Source organism: Amblyomma mixtum, chromosome 1, assembly GCF_055824585.1.
Source record: "Amblyomma mixtum isolate Tamu chromosome 1, ASM5582458v1, whole genome shotgun sequence".
Taxonomy (NCBI): Eukaryota; Metazoa; Arthropoda; class Arachnida; order Ixodida; family Ixodidae; genus Amblyomma; species Amblyomma mixtum.
The window spans coordinates 310,518,425-310,543,765 of NC_143012.1; the positions used below are offsets into that span (position 1 = coordinate 310,518,425).

Genomic DNA, 25,341 nt, shown 5'->3' on the forward strand with positions numbered 1-25,341 from the left:
GTTTTGCGTCGATCAGTCGTTTACTGCAAAATAAAGGTGCTGGAATCACACAGAAGCTATTTTTGTTTCCGTAAATATTGCGGTGATTTCGGCGTTTCGGTTTCAGTTGCGGGCTGTGGCGATATTAGTTTTGAAACTACAGGACAACAACGTTCATCGTTCAGGTAGATATGTGATAAAAAGAAAAAAGGAGTAGGTTAAGTATTAAGCTATATGAGGCCACCTTTCTGGGAAAAATGTTCATAGCTGATAAAACAGAAAATTAGCCTGCCTTTTATGAAGGTTGTTTTATCGCAATCAAAGTTAGACGTGGGTTCGACCCCGGCCGTGGCGGTCGCATTTCGATGGAAGCGAAATGCTAGATGCCCGTGTACTGTGCGATGTTAGTGGCCGCTAAGGATAGCCCGAGTTGCTTTGGTACGTCAAACGTATGAAATCCTAAAATCGAAAGACAAAAAAATATATATATAAAATGTACAAATAAATATAGCCGCGGTGGCTCAGTGGCTATGGTGCTCGGCTGCTGACCCAAAAGACGCGGGTTCGATCCCGGCCGCGGCGGCTGGAATTTCTTTGGAGGAGAAATTCTAGAGGCCCGTGTACTGTGCGATGTCAGTGCACGTTAAAGAACCCCAGGTGGTCGAAATTTCCGGAGCCCTCCACTACGGCGTCTCTCATAGCCTTAGTCGCTTTGGGACGTTAAACCCCATAAACCAACCAACCAACCAACCAAATATACATTGACGCCAGCAGTAATAACGTAATTTAATTCAATTCATCGCAAGTCAAATTGTTTTGCTGTGATACACATGAAAACAGGAGCTGTGCAGTTAATCAAAATAACTATATCATCAATTTTCCTTGCATAATAGTGGAATGACCAAAAATAATTGGTTTCCATATAGGAATGCTTTGAGAAAAAAATGAAGCAATAAGAAAATAAATTGCACGGTTTTGCTTATTGTAGTTCATTTCACTGTGAAATGTATACTAAGTAAGTGTACAAAGTTTCAATAAAAGTATTTCACAGGGATTAAGTTAGGATTGTTCGCTTAAGAAGGAATGGCTTTTTTCTCAATGGCCCGTGCTGCCTTCTTTCCACATCTGTAGCAACCATTTCTCACTAAAAGCGTGCCGCATGCTTCACATCCACGACACAAGGATGTCGAGAAGTTGGCTTTTGCTCACAGCTTAGGAGTTTGGTGGATGAATTTGCCATGGGTACCTTGAAGAACAGAAAAAAAAATCACGCTATAGTTGCAGTTTGCTTCCAAACACAACCCTCGGTGTATGAATGAAACAACCGTGTTATATTCATACAAATATTGCTTTCGACAGGCACTATTGATGCGACTGTTCCCATGGAAGCAGTTCGAGCACGTTGCTCCCAGAGCCGCAGCGTTTGACATGCTTGCTTACTTGAACGGGTAGGGGAGTATACATGAGAAGGCATCAGCAGAACTTCCGCTTTTAATGCGAAAGTATTTCTTGCCTCATGAGTGGCATGCACAGTATATGCACCACGGGCTTGTGGACAGGAAGTGTGGACAATGTGTGTCCTCATGAACTGTAGATCATCCAGTAAGAGTGTAATTATGATTTATAATCATTGAACTGAATGTGTAAATGGCAGAATTACTATATAAAACAATTAAATAATAAGACCATTAATTTTGCTAATAACTTTGAGTAGTTCATGAAATTGGTGAATCACTAGTAATTCCTCCAAAATTAATTGAAGTAAATAAAAATATTAATCAATAAAATAAATGAAATGGTACAGTAATTACCTAATGACCAAAACCAATCAATTAATGATCAGTCAATAAAAGTTATTAATGAACTGTCATCAATGATTAATTACATTACTAAGTAGCAGAGAAGGTAACCTAACTCTACATGCTTTCGCATTTCCGCATTTTTTTTTTACCCGATTCCATCCTTCAAGAGCATTTAGACTTTAGATTCTCTTATCACTCCTACTGATGTCCACAGTATATATAAAGAAATGTGGCTCTAGCACACAATTGCATGAAAAGTGCTAATAACCGAGATTTTTCCCGGAATAGTGGAAAATTAGGAACCTTTACCGTGTGTGTGACAGAGCGGCACCCTGCTGGCAGCACTCATGGATGAACATTTTTACTCTGTCAATTTCTCAAACGTCTTCACACAATTTCACCAGATCACATGCCCAGCCTAGCTGCAACATCAGGCCTAATGATATGATGCAAAGGTTATAGTGCAGCACTAGTTGAAGCAACAAAAAAACCCAAGCATGCTGCCAGAACTGCAATAACTTAACGGCTAGTTTAAGTGAGCCTTTGCTTTTTGTGACTTGCAGCACTAATTACAACATAAAAAGGGGACTTTGTGAGTGTAGACTGCATTACTAGCTTTTGTCAGCAAGAACGAGCAATATGAAAAAAAGGCATAGTATGGTACAAATGATATATGTAGGGTTTAACGTCCAAAAGCTGCCCGTGGACTATATAAGATGCTGTAGTGAAAGGCTCCGGATTAATTTCAACTACCTGCAGTTCTTTAGCATGCACCGTTGTCACAGCACACAGGCATTTTTGCCTGCGTGCAGAGACTCCTCTATTGAAATGTGGCTGCGGTGGCTGGGATTCGATCCTACGACCTAGGGCTCACCAGGTGAATGCATAGCCACTAGCCAAATGTGGTGGGTGAAACAAAAAATGAAAAAAAAAAATGGCTGTGGCTTAGCTAAGGTTAAGCCTGGATATCTCGAAGCGAAAAGGTCTCGCTGCTTTTCAGCCAACGCCCAAGCTACCACTTCTGGATTGGTGTTTCTGCACCGTCCGACTGGCTTCTTCTTCTCCTTCCATGGCGAGTGTAGGCGCCTGTTCAATGGGCGCCTTTTATACCTCTCCTTTCAAATACGCACTGCGCACGGCTGCGGCGAAAGGAGGAGGAGAAGCGGCGGAAGGTCAGGCGACCCAGTTAGCGGCGGCCACCTCCGCCGTGCGTGACGCCGGTTTCGCGCATGCGCAGAAGTGGCAAATCTGGCCTCCGGCTCATGCAAAGCGTGATGTTGACTAGCCTAGTGAACCTTTTCGCTTTAAAAGGAAATATTGTGAAGTAATGGCATCCATGCTCCCCTTGGGCCAATCAGGAAAGCTGCAACCACCATGCCTGACCTCACCTGCCCTACATGGCTCAGAAACAATGTGCCACAAGTGCAAATCAATACTTCCATGAAGTAATCGCTGCAGCAAAGGAGAATAAAGAAACAGATACTCTTTGAAATCAACTCAAGCATAGGCAGATAGGCATTACCTTTTTAGTTTTAAGGTGGCAAAATGTATTTGAGCAATCATGAGCAAGTTGCTTAATTTGACAACTGAATTAGAAAAAAAGACAAAGTGCTGTCTGTGAGAGCTGAACGTAACTGCACAGTGCTGCGCGTAACTTCCGCATGTTACGTGCAGCACTGCACACAGGCACCTCATATCTCGGGTCAACATCAAGATGTCCCGAAGCTCAGCGAAACCATTACGCAGGTGAAGCACAACGTGCTCTCCATCCACCGGGACAGAGATTAGGACTTGCCCACAGTCAAATCCAACCCAGAGAGTGCATGTAAATCTATTGCTGTGCAAAAATGTGGCTATGACGGGAAGCCTGCTGAGCTGACCAAACCAGCACTATTAGTATCTGCAAGGAAGTGATGAAACAAAAAACTCCAGTCTGGCTGGCCAAAACATGTTCAAGAATGATTGTATTTTTTCCTCCGCTTTCGCTAAATCGAGCATCCAAGGTCTGCCAATGAACAAAATAGGCCACGAAACATAATCCGAGCCACAAGATAAAATCACCCAAGAGTACAAGAGAAGGCAGTCTTCCGAGATCTATTGTTTGCATGCTGAAGCATCTCTCTTACCAAAACACGTGCATCTAGCATCACGTCAGAATAAGCATGTTGCAAAAACAAATTTAAAACCCTTCTACAAATCATGAACCATTCTACAAAGGAAACCAAGTGGACCAAAGCCAAAGAAAGATATTACGAAAGCATAATGCAAATGCAAGTGTATGTCAAAAGTGCGCATGCCAATAATTCCACAAGACAAATGTGGTCTGAGGTTTTATTATTTTGCTGAAGTGCAAAACAGTGGAACAGTGCATGCTCTTGTAAATATAGCTGCACATAACTAGGGGAGGAAAATGGAGCTAGGGAGCATTCAATATATTTATATATATATATATAAACTTGCAGTTATACACTTAAGCTCTGACCATTTTGCCCAAGTCCACACAATAGATTAAAATAAATGTCAAAGCAACGTTGCAGTAAATAACTTTTGCAAAGCACAGCTTGCAACGGTGCTTCCTCCGAAGTATGCGCCAAGCATTCAACACCAGCTATCACAGCCTCAACATACCAGCAGCACTATTTTCACATGAGGAACTCAAACAACACTAGTAAAAATGACAACTAAAAATAAGCAGCCTAAAAAAAATTAAGGGTGCAATCACTAAATGGATAAAGAATGTCGATCTGTTCAGAAAGAATCTCCAATGCTGCTTATATATAACAAAAAAAAAACAATAGGGCTCTCAATATACGAATAAAACATTTATCACAAGGATATAAAAAATATAACACGCATGCACTCCTACTCTTTGTTTAAAGAAAGAGCTTCGAAACAGACGAATATCTCTACAGCAGCACCTGAGAAAGCCGCTTTTAATGGCGTACATGCATTTCTGGTGGCCCTTCCCCCCCCCACAGAGGCAACTCAGTTGCAACAAAATGGTCCCACAATGTTTTTCTCCACACCACGCACAAAAGATGGAAGATAAAAAAAAAAAAACGCACTCACACACACACTGAGAGAACTTGCAGTCACAAAACGCAAACATCCACACAGTCAACTAACAAACAATAACTAACACAGCGTATGAACTGGGAGAGCAGAGACATCAGTTTGACTAGCAGCCCGTGGCCATGGCGTTCGTGGATGGAGCAGACGAAAAGCAATGCACAAACCAGTGGAGAAGGTTGCAAAGCAGAAGGAGGCCCCTTGACAGAGGCCGGCGGCATCCTGTAAGTAGTGCCTAAGTATGTCCGCACCTAGTCTGCCCCTCTGTCAGCTTCGGCCTCACTTCCCGATGATCCGCCGCAGCGTCTTCATCCGGGGCCATTGCCTCCCCCGCTGAACGGCGTGGAGACTTGTTTGGTGCAGTGCGGCTGGTTGTGGCAACTCTCAGGCGCGGCATACGTGAACCCCTTGGGCTTGGCAGCTGCGAAGCAGACACACCCGGGCTTGAACAACCTCGTGCAGCAGCCGCGCCTTGTCAGGACGAGCCAGCACGAGGGGCATTTTGGTTAGCAGCATCCTGCTGCTGAAGGAGGTCCCCGTCCTCCTTGACCCACGTGAGCCGCAGCAGATCGTCCTGGGAGCAGGGGGCATTTTCAAATGCCGACGAGTCCTCCGTGCAGCCATCCCCGTTGTCCGTCGTGAAAGAGGCGAAAAGCTGCCGCACACAGGCGTCCTGAGGCGGCGAGGTCTCTGACATGCTGCGGCGCATTCTGGGCTGGAAGCCCTCGGTGGACCCACGTGGCAGCGAGTGGGAGCTCTGGTTGCTCCGGTGCGACCCATGTGCTCCACCCAGCAGCCTGCCACCGCCATTGCCGGCACGAGGAGAGGACCGGTGCTCAGCCGCGTGCCAGGACTGTGACATGGCCGTTGGGTCAGCCACCGAGTAACGCTTGTGGGCACTGTTACGGGACCTCAGCTGGCTCCCACCATCTGGCATTTCAAATAATGAGAAAAATAACAGCAAACATTGAAGAAAGAGGTGGCAAGAACAAAACAAATAAACCCAACCCCAAGGCAAGATGCCAGGAAACAGATGCTCAGATTCCAGAGAGCAGAAAGACATGCAGGTAAGCATGTGCACATCTCAAAAACAGCAGATACAAGAAAATAAAAAGGGGGGGGGGAATCACTCATTACTTGGCACCAAACATGTCACATCAGACACTTCTTCCATAGGTAATAATGGTGGTTCTATACGGTGATAATGGGCCATGGTCCGCGGCATCCAGTATTACTCTGCTGACCAATTTTACAGCAGTAAATGAAATTAGCTTTTCATGTTTGACTATATCAAACATGCCAAAAGCATCGAAATTCTTCAGCTTGTAATTTCGTCTTGTGGTTAGCTTATTGCTTTAGGTTACAAGAAAAGATTTGACAACGGACCAATTTTTGACGCGGAGGAATTCCATGTGGTGGTCCAGAATGAGAGCGGAGATTCACTGCCGAATTCCGTTGTATCCAATTGTAGTGCATTTGCACTGCAGTGCTGCATCTGTAGTATGTACAGTGTTCATAATGGCACAAAGCAAAATGTGTCTGCTTGGGGCTCGCTTCTAGTGAGCCTAGAGCTGTTGTAAAACTTGTAAGTTAAGCAGTGCTCACTGCAGGGCTTCTGCATGTTTGTTGCCCATGTTGCAATGTTCTCATCTGATACTAATCATGAACTACAGCACCATTAACCCGTTGAAGGTTTTTGCCGTATATGTACCGCGGCGGTTTTCTGTCCCGCAAGGTCTTTGCCGTACGAGTACAGTTTCGATCTTCCGTTTGAAATTTTGCGCCAAAAGAACAATGCGTGCTCACTGGGGGGTGCTGCCACCTCTTAGGACTTACAAGAAGTGTTTGAATTTTGTGCTGCCTTCTTACGGAGATAAGCAGAACTTATGTCTAGCTTTAGCGCGGCGGCACAGACTGCGGCAACACCCCTTTTGTAGTTTTGGTTTCGCCGCGTGATCGCAACGGAGTCGCGCGAAATTTGAGTTTTCTTTTTGTCAGCACTATCTTGCAGGGGCTGCCGAAGTTGGTTTCTATCTTTATTGGCGCTGCTCCTAGCTTGCTTATCACCGTTGCTCGCGAGGTATTCTCACCCTCTGTGGCAACGCGCCTACGCGGTTTCGATTCCGCCGCGGGATCGCAACGGAGTCGCACGAAACGTGTTTTCTCTTTGTGGGCACTGTTTTGCAGAGGCGGCAAAAGTTGATTTCTATCTTTATTGGTGCTATTCTTAGCTTGCTTATCACCGTTGCTATTCTATTCTATTGAACATTTTCCAGTTGTGAGTGGTGCTGTCACCAAAGTACTGTTCCTAATTTTTTTTTACTATTTATTCTCAATTATATACATTTTGTAGATTCAAGATCCGCAATAAAGTAATTTGACCACCTGGGAAAGTTTTCTTCAAAATAATTCGACCCTCAAAGGGTTAAAACTGGCAGGTTTCACGTCACATCAAGCCTGGCTTTGCCTTCGACATGCTCCTCTTGCCCCGCCATTTTTTCATTACAAGTAACAGAGGCAGATTTATGGGTCATTCCTGAAGGGGGCGGTTTCATATGAACCAAGTATTTCTTCAACTTTTTTCGTTTACAAAATGGGATTCAGCAAGGTTTTCCGATCTAAAATTTATCGGTATGGAGGGGCGAGGAAGAAAATAGACTTTCCCCTTAAATTAGCCCCTGTATAAGTGGGTAGTTTTTTGCCATTAAATATCATACATCACTGCACACATCCTGCCCAGTACTGCACCTACGGTATTTCTCCTTTGCACTTGTTTATCAATAATGCAACATTGGGATTTTGCATAGACAAAACATGAATAAAGAGGCAGAATGGAGAGAAACAGCAGTTGGCTCAGATAAATGCTTGGAATGACCACATTCTATCAGCTAACTTTTAATGTACATAGTTCCGAGTATGCAAGGCTCAATTCACAGGGAAATTATGAGGAAAAAAAGGCATGACGGTGAGGGGGGGACAATGAAGAACTATTTTCTCTTAACCATGCAACACCACAGCCCATGTATATTATCTTCAGTAAACAATATTAGCTTATAGTCAATAAACTGTTATTCAAAAACAAATGCATACTTTTAGTTATACAAGACTGAGTCAGTTGCATTTTTTTGACATGTATCCACTTTCCAAACCTCTGTCCAACTTATGTGGGCAGATTTTTAAAGTGCGTGTATTTTCAAGTGCACTCGTAAACTTGAATTTGGATAGAATTTAAATCTTAACGTTGCACTATCACAATCGCACTACTTCAGTCATTTGCCATGCAGTACACATAAACAGATTAAGAAATAGAAATAAAATATTCTCACCAAACTAAAGGCAATATCAAAGGTGGAGGTTGCAATGTTATTGAAATTATTAAACAAAAAAAACAATAAAAAGAAGGAATTACTACTTACATGGATCTACCTGTGATATCATGGGAGAGAACATAATGAAGCACTAGCTTGCAAAAAACTGCTGCGACTGTGCACACTGCTACTGGGCGAGCACAGTTGCTGCTTACCACGCATGGGTGAGCTGAAACTCTCGCGCAGCTTGTACTTCAGTTCCTCATTGTGCATGTCCAGCCGAGACAGCTGGCGGTTCTGTTTCTCCGAAGTCTCTCGCAGTTTGGCATTCTCCACAGACAGTTGGCTGGAAATGACAGAGGGCGGTCAGGTGAGCAAGCAGTTTGCATCACGAGACTGGCTGATGCACTGCATTTACGCGAGGCAAAAGTGCAGTGCAAAATAAACTTTAGCAAGTACAAACTTGCTGCCATGTCGCGTAAAAAATTGTAAACAGTGAAGTTTAACGCCCTGAAGAGACTCATGGTATATGAGGGACGCTGCAGTGGTGGGCTCTGAATTAATTTAAACCGCCTGGGGTTCTTTAATGTGCGCTGACATCACACAGTACATAGGCACCTTCAGTTTCGCCTTCACTGAAACGCTGCTGCTGTGGCTGGGATCGAACCTGCAACCTTGGGATCGATAACCAAACGCCAAGGCCACTGAGACATTGCGGCAGTTCCATTGCCATGTTACAGTTCACTACAATGTCAGGTACGAATTCTGCACACTGAGGGCCAAGACAATGAGACATACTGAGCACATCACCCTTGGCCACAGAGCACAGAAAAAAGTGACCTGTGCTCAAAAAAAAAAGAGTTCACGCCCTCCACAAGCACGAAGAACAAAATGGATGGTTTAGTTTATTGGGGTTTAACATCCCAAAGCAACTTAGGCTATGAGGGACGCCGTAGTGAAGGGCTCCGGAAATTTCGACCACCTGAGATGCTTTCTCCAGAGCATCATTTACTATAAAGCCAGAACCTCCCAGACTTGTTGCTAACAAAAAAAATTACTCAATGTGTGCAGCAATTTACTGTGATCAGCTCTTCCTAGCCAATCACTGTGGACCTCATAAACAAGTTCCCAATGACTAAGCACTCATAAACAATGTTCTTCACAATACGGATGAGTAACCTTTCTTTTGGACAGTGCCCTACTTTTGTAGCAGATGACAGAAGAAGTGGTCAATATGCTCTCTGCATAGTGCAGTGCATTGACATTGCTTTTTTTTGGCACAGGTTACGCATTGAAAGTGACACGTCCTGTGCACCTGCATAGCTGTATCCACTTCTGTCCCAGCAAAAGGTTTGAATTAACTTCGTTACCAAAGGACATTTCAATAAGTCGGCTTTATTGCACAACAAAATAGCGCACAGGGATATGACTCCACTGTGCCAGATGGTTTCTTTACCTTACGCACTGAAAGTTACATTAAACTTAATGCGTTCACATTAGACCAGTCTGTGCAAGCAGAAATGGCAACTGCTATTACACGTGACCTTGCGATGTCATCACAACCTGTCCACTGTGGCAGGTGGCGACCTGCCCATTAGATTGTGAGCACCATGGCAGGTGGCAGCTAACTTAATGACTGGTCGTGAGAGGTTGCTTGGGAAGAGCACCCTGGGTCAAACAAGCCCTACCGATGGCTATATTTGAAACAGCTACTATCGAGGCAGTGGCACAGTGCTTAACCACTGCACCACTGCGCCAGGAGTGGTGCGAAGACTCACAGCGGTCTATGAATGTAGAGAATGACCAATTACGCATACATGGGCATTGGCTGCAACAGACTCAGCAGCAACAAAAAATGCTAATGCATTCAAACTCTCCACCAAGAATCACCGAAGAGTTTTTTTTCTTAATTACATATCCAAGTTCAGAACCAGAGCACGAGCAGGCACAGATGAGCCAACTGTAATGGGAACTGAATAAGTCATGCTACCAGTGTGTTGCCATGGGTCCTCACCTCTGTAGCTTGACTTTCTCATTTAGAAGCTCCTGAAGGTCTTCGATACGAGCCTCCATCTTCTCCATTTTTGCTTTACATCGATCCAGCTCTTCCTCCTGGGCAGTGAAGCATGTTTTTTTTCACAGTTGAGAAGTGACAATGGCTGATTCAACAATGATTAACACCATCTTGAAATAAGCCACTGCGTGCATCATACAAGTAACAATTTGTAAATTTGCTAGCAAAGTGTGCAACTGCAAACGTGACTGAACAACTCCCTTGCACCCTCACACACAGATGTACAGAAGAATATATATAGCAGGTACACAGTGCTGTGTCTGTGTTCTTCCTTTTTTTAGTCCCATGTTTTCGCGCTGTTTCGTTCCAGTATCATGAGGTAAACAAAACTCCATGCAGAAAGCAAACTGCAGGCAGAGTACTCCAATTTCCTTCCACTCCCTCACAAATTTGCCTCTTCTATCCCTCAGTGCAATGATGTTCCATGCCATAGACTAAAATTACCTTAATTAGAACCCGAAAATCCCTATTTCTAGTGAACTGAGGAAACCAAAAATTTTAGTTCATGAAATGTCCTGAACTGAACATCATGCCTTGACTTTGAACTTTTAGTGCTTATTTGTTTGTTTAGGGGGTTTAACGTTCCAAAGCAACCCCGGCTATGAGAGACGCCGTAGTGGAGGGCTCCGGAAATTTTGACCACCTGGGGTTCTTTAACGTGCACTGACATCGCACAGCACACGGGCCTCTAGAATTTCTCCTTCAAAGAAATTCAACCGCCGCGGCCGGGATCGAACCCGCGTCTTTCGGGGCAGCAGCCGAGCACCATAACCACTGAGCCACCGCGGCGGCTGAACTTTTAGTGCATGCGAGCTCCTCATTCTAGCTGTTGCACAACAAAGTATCACTTGCCTTTCGTTCCATGTCCAGTGTGCTACGCTGCAGGCCCTGTATCTGGTCAGCACGCATTTCAAGGACAACGTTAAGGCTCTCCACTTCCTTCTGGAGGTCAGCATTTTTCTTGGAAAGCCACTGGAACAGAGTAGCATAAACATATTACATTTTTATGCATAATCTGGGAATTCTCAGGAAAAGGGGGATCTGAAATGTTCACTAGAGACACACACTGCCATGCAAATCCAGCTCACAGACAACTCCAGGGAGTTGTCAGATTTGTAAAAGAAACAGCACTGAACCTGGATGAGCAACAGAACTTGAATTTCGCACAGCTACGCTAAAAAGTACCGCTTTAGTACAGGTGTTTTGCTTTTAAATCACTTAAACCACTGTATAAGAACGGCTATCTGGGCTAGTTGGTATCGACTCAGTTGAAGAAAAGCCAGCACACACAAACCAAACAAAAAGATGAGACACACCACATAGCACTGTGCTGTGCATCTAATCTTTTGTTCAGTCTTTGCACTTAAACCAGCCAAGAATGAGTTTTTTTTTTCTCGCTAGAATTTGGCTAGCAGCGTCCGTGTTACAAGTGTGTGACATTTTAACATTTTCTCATGAGAAGATCTAAAAATTTTCTCTAACTATTCCTTCAAAAATCTTGGGAATGCCGTCACACATGTGCCATTCATAACAGCAAGCGAGCTACCTAAGGAGAAACCCTTCTTTGCAGTTACCCACTCCTCGGTACAAGAAGCACTGCTGTTTAAGAAGGCCGTGGTGGTGGTGAAACTTTATTTTGCCAACCTGAAGAGTCTCTTGGTTAGACTATCGTGGAGCTTTGCGGAGAATGAACACTCAGACGATGTAAGAAAAAGCGATCAGATCTTTGCCCCTGGCACCTCGTCACGTCCACAACCCTTGAGATCTACAGTAAAACATGACATGGATTTGCAATCTTTTCTAGCCAAGGAAAATCACAATGGCTTGAAAGAGAAGCTGAGGAAACCTTTGCGCCTCATTTTCTGCCTCTTCATGCCTAACGTGCATGCATGCACACAGCCCCTTAAGAAAATCATCATCATCATCAGCCTGGCTGTATTGTGAAGCGGTCTCCTATGAGCAACTACAATATGTTAAGTTCTAAATGTGTGCATGGGTCAGGGAACCTAAAAAAATTCCAAAAAACCCTAGTGTTCCACGCAACGCACTTCAAGGACCTCAGGTAAATGGAATAAGAACTCCCAATCAGAGGCGGCAAGCACCTGTATCTTGGCATCAGTGTCGAGCAGCACGGATTCCTGGAACTCCTTGGCCTGCTGCTGCAGTGCCTTGTACTGCTGCAGCAGGGTTTCGTGCCTCTCGTCCAGTTCCTTCTGGCGCGTTTGGTGGTCTTCATTGATGGAGTCCAGTTGAAGGGAGTACTCCTCGTTTATGGCTGCAACACACCACTCACACTGAGTACACTCTTCTACCCAAAGGTCCCAGTCCAAATCAAGAATGAAGTTCTTATTAATCACAGATTGAAATTTACGAAACGTGCGAGTCTAAATTTTGCCGCATTTACAACATGGCTGCTATGAATTAAGATTGATTCAGCAACAACATAACCGAAAGAGTGGAAGACAACTGCAAGGGTTAAAACAAACTTAGAACCAAATTCATGGATGACACTTTTCACTGTGTAGCACTGAAAGAGGCCAGATGTTCAATGTTCCCAACCTCATTGATTTCAAGTTACATTAAATCTGTCAGTTTAATAGATAGAGGTAGTAAAAGAGTTGCAGTTTATCAGGTGTTTTATGATATGTTAGCACGTCTGCTAACATAAAGTTTACCAGCTCAAAGCTGGAACATGTGTTTGTCTTACAGGAATCAAAGAAGTCATATATCAAGCTAAGATTAAAGAGGAAGGATGTCCAGACAAAACCAAGAACTGAAATTACCTCACATAGAAGTAAATGAAGACACATTTCACTTTCTTAACCACTAGTTCCCTAACCCAAAAGCATACGCGGAAAACTGTGCATGCAGAGTGCAAAGGCTGCTCACCGTCTATTTTCTCTCGGTGCCGCTGCTTGAGTGAATCCAAGGTTTCTTCATGGCTCTTGCGGTCATTTTCAATTATGCTCGTATAGAAGGCTTTCATCTCTTCAAGCTATCGGGACAAAGTGTGAAAGTTTTATTTTAGTTTGGAACAAAGGCCAAAACATTCATAAGTTCAGAAAAGACTGGCTGTACTCTATGCCTACACTTTAGTATTTCTTTTTTCTTCACACAATATATCGGCAATTTTCATGACCTAGAGTGGGCACCCCAAGTAATCCAGCAAGGCGGCATTACAGAGGGCTCCTTCTGTAGGCAGCCTAAGTAAAACTACACTTGTTTTATAATTTTTAAAACAAACTCTCGCTTCCTTCTTGACGGTGGCAACTTTATGTGAGCCAGTCTTTAATTCCTCGAGAGTGTAAAAGAATAAACGAGAAATATGAAATGTTTTTCTGCCATTTGAAAATGCCTGGCATGAAAGTGGAGCAGTAGACTACTGAATGCTTTGGAAAGAATTCAAAAATACAGACACCAATAATGAACATTCTTTTACAATGGATGAGTGAAAAAACTAGAAGCGCAATTTTTTCGCATTTAGTACTACAGGTAAGCAAGACCCAGTAACTCATGCTGCTTGCACAAAAAACAAACTAGAAAAGAGGCAATAACTGTGGCCTCAGTTAAATGATAAAGCTCCACCTTTCTGGGCTTATTCATGGCAATGAATATTGATAACTTCCTTCTAGTTAGACTTCAAGCCGTGTGTACAGGTGGAAAGAGAGCACACCGTAATGGCCTCTTCCGCACACAGTTTTGTCAGAGCAATAAACCGTACCTTGTGTTCAAAGCCTGTTTGTAAGCAACAAGTTGGAGGCACGTCATTAACGTAACACTGCTATGATCATTAGTTCGTTTTTATTAGATTTTTACCATCTGTCTGTCTGAGTCAGTGATTCCACTGACAACGAGGGCGTGGAGCAATAACGAGGGACAACAAGAATCAGAATGAAATATCACCCAGCCTTCCAGATCTTGCTCGTGGATAACTTCCATATGAAAACTCTTCATGCTTGAAATGTACTTATGATAATTTGTGCTCAGCGATATTTGTTAACAGACAGACCTTTGCATAGTCCTTCTAGTTCCGGCAAGTCATCTTTATAAAGATATAACAGCTTGGTACCTGATAAGCACTGCTTTGTTTTAGCCCTGGAAGTGTTCCACTACAGTGTGCCAAATTCCTGTTCCCATGCTCACACTGCACTGCAGGCAACAGAAAACTTGCGCAATGACACCTAATGGTTCTTCTATCTCGCTAGCGTACAAACATTAATCTAACAGCACTTTAAAGATATACAGAAACATCTGAATGTACCAGCGAACCACTCATGCAATGGAGTGAATGTGGTTCAGACTAGTTCACGGCCTCGCCACAGCGTGGTGTCGATTTCATGAAAATCACCAGTAGCAGCCTCAAAAGATATGGAGGGCGCATCTCTCTACTGAGGATCTAACACCTGAGTGACAGCTGGCTAGCACAGTAGTTGTAGTTCGGAATTAGTGCCACAGCAGTAGCTTTCATCACAATGCTCCTACCACAAAGTAATTTGGGTTGGTTATGGTTACTACCAAGGTTTTAAAACAAACTGGCTAAACTGCCTTCTTTTGTCTAGAATATAATTAAAGTAAATCAAGGACACTAATGTTCTTAAGAAAATTTGAAGCTGGCTAGCATTATCTGAAACCACTGTAGCATTCAGGCACAATGTACAAAACATCTCTATAGTATAAAGCAGCCGCACACATTCGAGAAGAAAAGAAAAACAATTTGGCATGATACTTGCCTTTCGGGCATGTGACTCCAAATAGCCTGACAGCTCATTTTTGTGGGCGGCTTCCACTAAAGATAAGAAATGAGCATGTTTCGTCACACCATGGAATATGCTGATGCGGAAGTACAGTAGAACACTGTTATGTTTTTTTAAGAATGCAGAAAAAAAGCATACTATCTGAGAAATAGTATCATCTAAGCCACTTTGATTTTGGAAAATGCGACTCAAGAATGATGTACACATGTACACAGATATTTATGGACACTTGCAATTAAAAAATAGGTCTGTCAGCGCTTCATAGTGCAAACTCTGAAGAGCTGTTCTAGTGCTTTTAGACTTTATCCGCATTTGCGGTGTCCTTAGCACAAAAGGAACTTCATAACGTGTCCAGTGCAGAGACTGGCAAGGGTGAAAGTAGCTGGAACCTCTTCACTGTCACTGTCGTCATTTTCATATGCTTCGCCCCCTCGCAACTGCACAGTGCAGAGAAGCCAATTTGGTGGCTGACTGCCGCATGTATACCTAGCACCTGCACACATGTTCTAGTATTGTTGCTATCTTTAAAATGCTTTGTCCCAATGCCCTGATGCATTGCAGAGAAGCTGCCACAACAGCTGACAGGCGCTGTGTGTTTGCTTATGTCACGTGCACCCAGGCACAGCGCCCTCATGTGCTGGCGCACCTTCTTTTAGTATGATTTGAATTCATTTAACAAACTTTTGCACAGAATTTCTGGGAAACCGTGTTATCGTGGAACATACGAACCAGAATTTTCACCAGAACCAGAATTTTCAGATTTTAAATTTCACTTTGTTATGTGCTACAATGGGTTTTTCAACCCCCCTATGTAATGCCCGTAAAGGGCCTTTAGGATAAGTGAATAAAAAAAATAAATAAAGAAGAAGAAAAACTAATTCTGTGGAACACAAGATTAGGCATAGTAACTGGACAATCTTAAGAATTGGGGGCATATCAATGAGGTTCTACCGCAAAAACTACTGTGCATGGTAGCGACTTACATTCTTCTATCTTTTTGGTGTGCTTTCCTTCAAGGTCTGCTTTCAGTGCCTCTATTTTTTTCTCTTGGTTCCGCTTGATTTCTTCTATGTTATTCTTGTATTCCTCTAGAAATTTCACAAAATTAAACAGTAGATATTAAACACATGTGCATGTGATCATCAAAGCTAGTCACTATGGTCCTAACAATGACAAAAGAAACTTATAACATGTGCTGTAGCAAGACATGCATTGTTGAGACATTTAACACTTCTTTAAGAGTTTAAAAATGAAAGTGCTCAGCAAACAGGAACTAAGAAGCCCTGCATTTCCCATTACCTATGGCAACGCGAGCCTTCTCGATCTCTTCTTGGGACTTCCGCAGTTCTTCTGACAATCTCGGGATGTGGAATGAATTGTTCTGTTCAAAGAAAAAAAGAAACAAATGCATAAGTGCTAGAACCATCGTCGTATAATGTGCACATTCACCTTCTTTGAATAACGCCACTGCACACTTTCTGTCAGTGCAATATGTTACTTGCGCCACACTTATAAAAATACAGGCCAGCTGCGAGTATGCACCAAATGTTCATGTTTGGAGCACCTGGAGTCAATTTTTTGAAGGTTTTGTTTCTGTAATGTGTGAGCACGAGGATGGATGTTGTAGCATGCTCTCCCTAACAGCTGTCCAAGTGAGGCATACATCATGAGCATGTTTTACCAAAGCATTGTGCTGACATCAATTTTGCTTCGATTTATCATATACTGAAACAGATCTTATTTAATGAAATTAACTTATTCTGGATTTTTCTATAGCACAATATATAACCCTTCTTATTATCATAGTTTTCATCAAAATGATAAATGTTCATTAACTACAGAGTTCTTAAAATGTTTTGTGGCAAGCATTTGGCGCAATCACAAGCTCCTCTTACAGCTGCCTAGTTGAATCAAATGTTCACTGCGCTGCGCTGCTCTGAACCAGCCTGAACAAAGAGCAGCAGGTAACCAAAACATCAACAGGAGGACTCGCTCATGATAAGTTTCACTGTGAACCATATCAGTCTTGTACAGGGTTCAAATAAAAAAAAAAAAGATGAAAAGCTCTCCACGTCAGGAAACTTTATTCCATTTCTACTGTTTTATTTTACCACACCATTCTGGACAGTCTCTGTGGATAAAAGCTGCTAATAAGCAGATTGATGGGGTCCAAGTTATAACTTTCAGGGCCTTTAAAATGTTTCTCTCGTACCAACTTGGCTGCACGGCAACTCAAGGATCGCGAAACCAATAACCCTGTTAAACATTATCTTGCTGAAACCACTTGGTAGAAACACCAATCGATGGAAGTTTTGTATCTGAGGGTTCTTTCTCAAAACGGATATACATACATGGAGAGCAGTTGCCACAATACCTGTGCATTCAGATGCTGGATGACGACACCGAAGGAAGCAAAACCAGCAGAAGCATGCCTGAGCTGCAGCTTGAGCATGGTGAGCTCCTTGGTTCGCGACTCGCAGAGGGCACCCAGCCGTTGGATCTCTTTGGTGAACTCGGCTTTGGTCTGGGCCTGGACTCTCGCTTCTCCGATCTTGCTGGGTGGACCTGAACCAGCACCCGGAGAACTCAGTCGCGTCGCTGCGCCTGTTGCGCCCTTCTTGACATCTGCATGGGTCAGACAGAAGGGGCACACAAGGTTAGCAAGCAATGGCAAGATCAAAGTGCCACCACTAAGTGGCAATGCTCGCCCCGATTCATGTCCGAAACACCGCAACAAACAACTTAATTTTTTGTAGCATGCACAAAAGCTCTGTACTTGATTAGGAATCGTAATACACACATAAGTGAAGGCTGGGGCCTATCTTGTAATGCTGCATTTCGCTGCAAGAATGACTCAAGGACTGAATTAGCAACGACGTTTGGCTTTGTTTTCTTTCAGCTTTTATTTAAGTAACAAAACAATAACAGTACAACAGTAACAGAAACAGCTATGATGGAAATCAGACAACACTTTCTTACGCCAGCCATTGTAAAACAATGCAATATGAAAGCATACACCTTAGGCCATAAAGAGTTTAAAGTATTCTGTACAGGTAAACATGAAAAAGTCTAAATCTACAAATTTCCTTCTTTCCTTTTCCTGCAAGTACATGAAAAGTTTTGTTTTATTTGGTTAAAACCTCTGCAGCCTGTAGCTCATTTCATGTCTCACTCTGTGCTTGCACTTAGTGGTCTTGTACCTGATCACACGCTGGATGCCATGTCTATGTATGGGGCCTCAAACACTCTCAAGCTGCTGCTTTGCAGCATTTCATGCAACTCTCTTTCCCAAATGTAACATAATAGGAATATAGACTGCATTTTTATTATTATTATAAGAAACTCTGTCCCATGAAAAAAGAAAAGTGAAACAAGCGAGCATTAAACCCACTGTAAAATTACCATGGCAAAATGGAAATGTGATTCACAGCTAAGAGAAGGTATTGATTGAACAGTAACCATTTGAATAATATTGTATGATTAAGCAAACCTGACCAACAAAAATGCACAAATAATAGAAACCCCAAGCTAGTGAACAAGGGCATGATGAAAAATGCACTTTTGTATACAGCTGGATGTTAGAGGCGCAAGCATTTTTAAGGGCAATGCCACGGACCAAATATCCAGCCGCTCTTTAAGCTCACCACTGTCACTTCCCCATCCACTACACAGGTTCAGCAGTAAAAAAGGCAATGGGAAAACAGTCCACTTGCTGCCCCAATGAAATGGTCAGCAGAAGACTCACTCAGTATTTTTAGACTGGCAACATTTATGCACTTTCGTCTAAGAAATGTATGCCTGATGCCACAATGATGATGGTCTGATGATTGGTGATGAAGATTGGTGATTGGTGCACAAGGCCACCAACCAACAATCATGTGAACCAACATGCAAAGAACTTCTCGGGAATTGTCAGCGATGTAATGCATCAGAATACAGCTAAGACATGCGCAGGCTGGTTAACTAATATTGAATACTCAACTTACTGTCAGGCTCCTTATTGAGCGGCTTGAAGCCAACTGTAAGTAATACTTCATTTTTCTCATAGCCGCTGCAGCACAAGCAATTTCAGTGCTGCACAACAAGCGCGCTAGCCACACCTAAAAGCGCGCGTCAGTACGGCTGTGACATGTATGTAGCCCTAACTTCAGTTACTCCATACTGTGCAACGACTTTCATGGGAAAGAAGCTAGTTACCGCTGTGCCAACTAATAATTTGGTCGAAGCACGTCCGATCACTTTCACAACTACGATAAAATGCGCTGGAGATCAGAAAGGGGACACCCAAGGCGACAACAGCAGCAACAACATATTGGCTGCTCACAGCTAGAGTCCGAAGCGCACTTTTCGCAGGTGCTGACCGCAAAAGAGGCGCGTCAATGCGACGTCTCTAAAAATGTGGGAAAGCAGAGAACAGAACACGGTGGAAGCACACCGTAATTCGCAATGACGTATTATATGTTGTGAAGAATTTGCACAAAGTGTCCTCGCTGATGTGCAAGCGCGGCCTAATACGGAACGACACTCTTGACGGTTCCACAAGGTCTGCAGGCTCATACTGTTATAGCACCGTGCCAGGGAGACCAAATGAACTGAAGCCCTTCATGCCTTCAAAGTTAGGAGCAGCTTCCTACTCACACCGCTTCCCCCTCCATAGAAATAATTTCTCGGCTCCTCCAATGAACAAAGGGCGGGACGAACGCCACAGCGCACTGACAATAAATTTCGACAAGACGATCGGCTGGGCCTCTGGTCGAAACGATGGTCAGCGGACTGGGTCTTTCCTCCAGCCTCTCGTTGCAGCCTGGCCCGTTTAAAGAGTTCCACCCTTCCTGTTCTCTACAATTAATAATAAAAAAAGCTTGCAGAGTAGCGCACCTTCCGACCACACTCTGCCGAACTCGCTGGCCCAGAGACGCCAAGAACGTCGAGGCGCGCGCGAAGAGCTAGCTACAGCCTTGGGCGCAAAAGCGACGTGTGCGTGCGTAGCACGTCGGAAGCACGACGTCGTCACGTCGTGCCCGCGCGGACTTCGCGCACTTCCATTCCAGTCACGTCCGGCGGAGGCGCCCGACAACGGAACAGCGGCCCCTCTTTCTCGGTAGCCCTGTAGTACACGCCGCGGCCGGCGATCGTGGGGGAAGTGCCGCTGGTGCCACGCCGGACGTCCCGCGGACGTCTCCTCCGAGCGAAATTGGTCCGCGAAAAAGGGCACGGTGGAGAAAGGGGCCACCGTGACGATGCCGTGCCGGAGGAGCGGCCCCGCAACGATGTGAAAAACGGCTAACGACTTTCCCCTTCGAGGAAGGGCGACACTCTCAGCACGAAACACCAAACAAAAAAATAAAAGAGAAGCCAACAGCCGCAGAAACCAAGGGACAGAGTGTAGTACTCAACTGCCGACCCGTGGGACTCACTTTCGCGCGCGCATTCTTTCGGAAGTACACACCTGCCGTGAGCACCGGGGCTTGGGAGAGAGAAGGACGGAAAGGAAAAAAATAGCGAATCAAAAGGAGAACAGGATGTGAAAGGACTACGCTATCAGTGCTCTCACGCTCTGAAAGAAACGACAGCACTGATGGGAGTAGGGAACGAGCTCACGACGTTGTCAGGAGAGGGAGCCCGCGCGAGACGACGATTGTGTGTCGTGCTGGAGGAATCAAGTAGGGGCAGCAGCATGCACAAGACGGATCAGATGAAGAAGGCCAGTGTCTTGGACCAGCTAGGAAGGTGGCAGGAGGGCCGCACGTCACGAAGACGTTGAACAAAGAACAAAGGCCCGCCATCACAGAACCACAATTGGCTGCCACCAGGCCTTTCTTTAGGAGCACAAACCGCGGCACATTCGCTTCTTGAGTTCCACCCTAAGGGAGCCTCTACGTTGAATGCTACGCCAGGCAGCTAAGAATGCTAAGAAGGGCAAACGGGTGCTGTTTAACCCACCTTGAGCAGAGGCCACAGGCTTGCGCGGAATTAATTAAATGTAGGTAATGATCGCTAACGAGAGAAGGGGAAAAAACTTAGCCGTGATTACGCCCGTGGTAATGCGAATGATCAGTCAGATCTTCCACTCCGTGCCTTTTCAACTGTCGAATTTTCCACGCATGAGTGTGTGGCGTTCTGTTTGAGGTGGTTAGCGCGAGGCGCAAGCTATGTGCACGGGATGGTCACGCGACCACGCCCGCCTTCACGGTTGCTTTTCGTTTAAAAGACCCTGTGAGGCCGCGGTTTCACGCAGCCGCTTTCTTCCCCTCAAAAAAAAAAAAAAAGGGGGGGGGGGGGCGGTAACGGACACGCGAGCGCTAAGAGTAGTGAAGCCTGCAGGTGACTGCCGTGCCGCACCGGGAACGGCGCGGCGAGGCCAGACCGGCAGCCGCGAACAATCGGACTGACAACGCCGCCGCGGAACGCACGCAACCACAGGGCGAAGAAAAACGGCGGAACCTGAGCGGACGACAAACGAGCCGGAGGCCGGTAACTCACGCAGCCGAAGAGTCGCCGAGACAATGAACGCGCCGACGACAAAAGGACGGAGCACAGGGGGGGGTGACCTCTTCCGCTTCAGGAATGGGAGAGGGGGGGGGGGGGCTGCAGCGCGCGCGAGCACACACACACACAGCAGAACAGCGTGACCTTGGTTACGACGTGCCGCCTGCTAGTGCGGGTCACACAGCGGGAAGAAGCGGGATGGATGTTCACGCGACCGTGAGACGAGCGCGCACACAAACAGCGACTTGCGAGAAGTCAGCGACCCCTCGAGAGAGAGAGAGAGAGGCACAGTGCAGCAGAGGGGGGACAACACCTCCCGCTACAAGTCAAGCGTGGAAGAGGCTACGCCGACCCACCACCCCGTCCCACACACAGCGGGAGGTACCGCAGACTCCCAATGGGCCACGCCGTGTCACACGGCGCGCAGACCTCACGCACCAGTTCTCTGGCCGATGTTTAATTCATCGCGTCGCGCAGCCCGCGCACGCACCCGTCGCTGATACGCGGAAAAGTCGCACTTCCTGCGCCAGCTTCCGTTAAGAAAGGCCACGACGTCGCTCTTCGACCTCTGGGCGGCGGCCTGCCTCCGCGTGCCGAATGCGCGATTTCGCGAACGCCGTGACCGGTGCGTCGAGACCAGCCGAGTTAAGTAGCGATAAATGTCATATAGTTACGTCTGTGTAACCCCTCCTCACCATTATACGTACATTGTCAGTGGCGAGTGCAAACGCTGTCTGAAGATTCAATTCAAGTCAGTCAAACTTTGCGGCTCCTAGCTGGGCTGACCACCGCGTGCGCGGGTCTACGCGAATCTAACTATGCTACTCCCCGTCAATTACCCGTGCGTTGGCCGAGGATTACCAGTCGCCGTCCGAAGGTCTGCCGACCTTGGAATGACGTCGGTAAAACAACCGGTCACGGAACCATGCCACCGGCGGATCACGACGACAAATTCACAGACAAGTCGCGCGTAAATTTCCCATCACACAGCAACAACGGAGCTCGTACCTATCAGAGACCAGTTCGCCGAGCAGAAATAACGCCCGCCTGCTGGCCCTCCAGTCCCGGTACAGCAGCTGCAGACGCCAGACAGGGCCGACGGTGGGCCGGCTGCGAGCGTGCTCGGAGAATAAGGGGGCACGTCTTCTTGCTTCGGACCTTACAATAACAGTCTTCAGCGAAACGCGCGAGGAGGGGGGCAGATCAGGGAAAACGGGCTCCCGTGAGTGCCCCGTTTGTCTGAGAGCGCGGAGCAGCCGTTTCGGCAGCGCACGCGTCAATCAGGTCGAGTTTTTCTTGGCGCCGCCGTCGGGAGTCGATTACAAAGCGAAGTCCAAACAAGAGAACCTCGCGGAGCCGGCCCTTCGGCGCCGCCGAAAGCAAAGCAGGTCAAGCCGCGCCCCACAACAGCCGCGGTGGAGCGATCCGGCCCACGCCTCCGGCGACTGCCCCGCTCAACACCAGACGGAATCGGGTAATTTTGATCGAGCACGCGCTCAGCTCAGCACGGTAGCCAACTCTTCGTTGATCGCCCGCTCACGGAATCGGCACGCCGCCGTGCGCATATACACTGACGCTCCTCGTTGGCCGATAATTCGAGCACAGGCCGCATTCACAAAAATCTCGCCGTTCCCCCGAGAAGTACACCACCTACACAATCACCTGAGCACACGGTGCGCAAATACGCACTGTATCCTCAATGTCCAAGCGCAACTACCGCGAACTTACCCTGCAAGCGTTCAAAAACTTGGGAATAGTCTCGAGATAACCACAGATGGAGCGGTACGCGCCCGTTGAGACATAAAACCTATTGCAGGCTCTGTGTAGTGGCCTCGGAGGAAACAATTTCACGCGGCGATTGTTCGCACCAGGGAGTTGGTTCGGTAGAGCCATCTCATCTCGCTGCCCCGCTAGATGAGGGAAAAACCGTAATCAATGGTCAGACGGCCACTGCCCAGACGCGCTGCCGGCTGGGTGAAGTGAACAGCGAAATCTGAGCCTCCTTAGGACGCCGCTCATTCCACGATAAGCTTCCCAAAGCTATGTGACTTCGCGTCATGCGCTTCTGAGAACCGAGCGATCGTGGAAGGCATTTCCATTTTGAAAGCCCACAAGCAGCAACGAGCAGCACGGGATTTTTTTCCTAGCCCTCTTTGTGCAAGTAACTCTACGAATCGCCATGTGGTAGCCTGATCCGCACAGGCAACGACACCTCTGACCGCACAGACCTGATGAGTGTAGGCACCCTCCAAATGATGATCGCCATAGCTAAAAAGTAGGGGTGTGCGAATATCAAATTTTTCGAATACGAATCGAATACGAATACTTGGTTCCGAATATCGAATCGAATATCGAATAATCAAGGACAGACGCATTTAACCACTACAAAACACTTATTTGAACACCCAAGAACATAACAGTTCAACTATCAGTGATGAAATGAGCCCAAAAGGTGTGTGTAGCTGCACAAAATGTAGCGGTCTCGAACATTGTTCTTAGAAGAGTGGAAATATCAGAGAAGATGGCTAGTACACAGCATTTATCAAGGCTAGCTTGCCATAAGCACAAAAGCGCGTTGCTGGGATGAACATAAGAAATTGTCGTACGTGAAGGAAAACCGGCTCAGTCAGGCAGTAGTAGTTCCCTTCTAGCTGAAACGACTTCTCCAGCCAAAGAAAATGCCCTCTCACTTGGCACTGAACTGGCACGCATTGCGAGGTATTTCGTGCACAGCTCTGACTCTACCAGCTTCGCAGGTATAGCCACAAAGAAGCTCACCAGCGCAGTCAGCTACTGCACGGCCCAACGTTACGCATTGCTCTGGGCGCCGCCATGTTATGTCTCACGCCGGTGCTCGCAATAGAATATTCGGCTTGATACGAATATTCGCGTCGTGTCGAGTATTCGAAACAACACGAATATTTGGATTTCGAATCGCATACGAATACTAAAAATATGATATTCGATTTAAATTCGAAAATTTCGAATATTCGCACACCCCTACTAAAAAGGTCTCCCACACACACACACACAAACACCCTGTTGACCACTACTGCAGCAATGCATCGCAAGAACTAATAAAGATGGTTTATGGGGGATTTAACGTCCAAAAACTACTCAGGCTGAGAGACTCCGTAGTGAAGGGCTCTGGAAATTTCGACCACCTGGAGTTCTTCAACGTGCACTGACATCGCACAGTACACGAATAAAGACGTCCACTTGTCACGACTAAACAAAATGGCTCAACGAGTGGTCAACCATCTGGCAGATTTGGCAGAAATTAAAAGATATAAATGAGGTTTGCGAAAAGCTCTTCCAAAGGAAACACCTACAAGTGCTTAAGACGAACAAGTTGTGAGATCTGCTAGCCCGCAGGATGGATAATGGACCAAGCTCCTCAAGATACTACGTGCGACCCTACTGGCGGATGTATACGCTCCCAATCATACAAGTATACTACACCGCAATCCGCCTACAGTCCCAAGATACAGCGTCCACTGGCGAAAGAAGACAATACAAGAGAGTTTCCGCCCAGACAGGCATGTATCGAGACTCCGTACGGAAACAATGGTCTGGAAGAAGACCGCGAAATGGATTCCGCCACGTTTCGGGGGGTGACGAACCAAGCGTGTCGACGTACAGACACGCAGATTGTGGAAATACAGGCAGCGGCACTGTGGCGGAGGGTTCAGACAGGCCCGCTATAAGACTGCCAACAGAGCAAGGAGGACGTCAGCAAATGGGATCTTCAACGGTGTCACTCTACTCTCGGAAGCACGAATTGCAGGGGCCAGGGATCCAGACGCTACGCACGCAGCTCTTGTGGACCGATACGCACACTCGAAGGGCAGTTGTTACCTCAAGCA

General features: G+C 45.9%; 1 protein-coding gene across 4 annotated transcripts in view; it reads right to left on the bottom strand.

Annotated features, from left to right (window-relative positions):
- Window positions 1-4,098: 4,098 nt before the first annotated feature.
- The window catches only part of LOC149372419 (uncharacterized), a 128,314-nt gene continuing 107,071 nt past the window's right edge, over window positions 4,099-25,341 (bottom strand). For 3 of the 4 annotated variants that reach the window (XM_089566894.1, XM_089566897.1, XM_089566895.1), the window contains 10 exons: window positions 17,361-17,611; window positions 16,286-16,367; window positions 15,970-16,074; window positions 14,963-15,018; window positions 13,122-13,227; window positions 12,335-12,507; window positions 11,085-11,204; window positions 10,173-10,270; window positions 8,374-8,504; window positions 4,099-5,780 (listed from right to left, as the gene is read on the bottom strand). In XM_089566894.1, the coding sequence (XP_089423020.1) occupies window positions 5,326-5,780; window positions 8,374-8,504; window positions 10,173-10,270; window positions 11,085-11,204; window positions 12,335-12,507; window positions 13,122-13,227; window positions 14,963-15,018; window positions 15,970-16,074; window positions 16,286-16,367; window positions 17,361-17,611 (1,577 nt within the window). In that variant the 3' untranslated portion in view covers window positions 4,099-5,325. The remainder of the gene's footprint in view (window positions 5,781-8,373; window positions 8,505-10,172; window positions 10,271-11,084; window positions 11,205-12,334; window positions 12,508-13,121; window positions 13,228-14,962; window positions 15,019-15,969; window positions 16,075-16,285; window positions 16,368-17,360; window positions 17,612-25,341) is intronic. The other variant, XM_089566896.1, reaches the window with a different exon arrangement.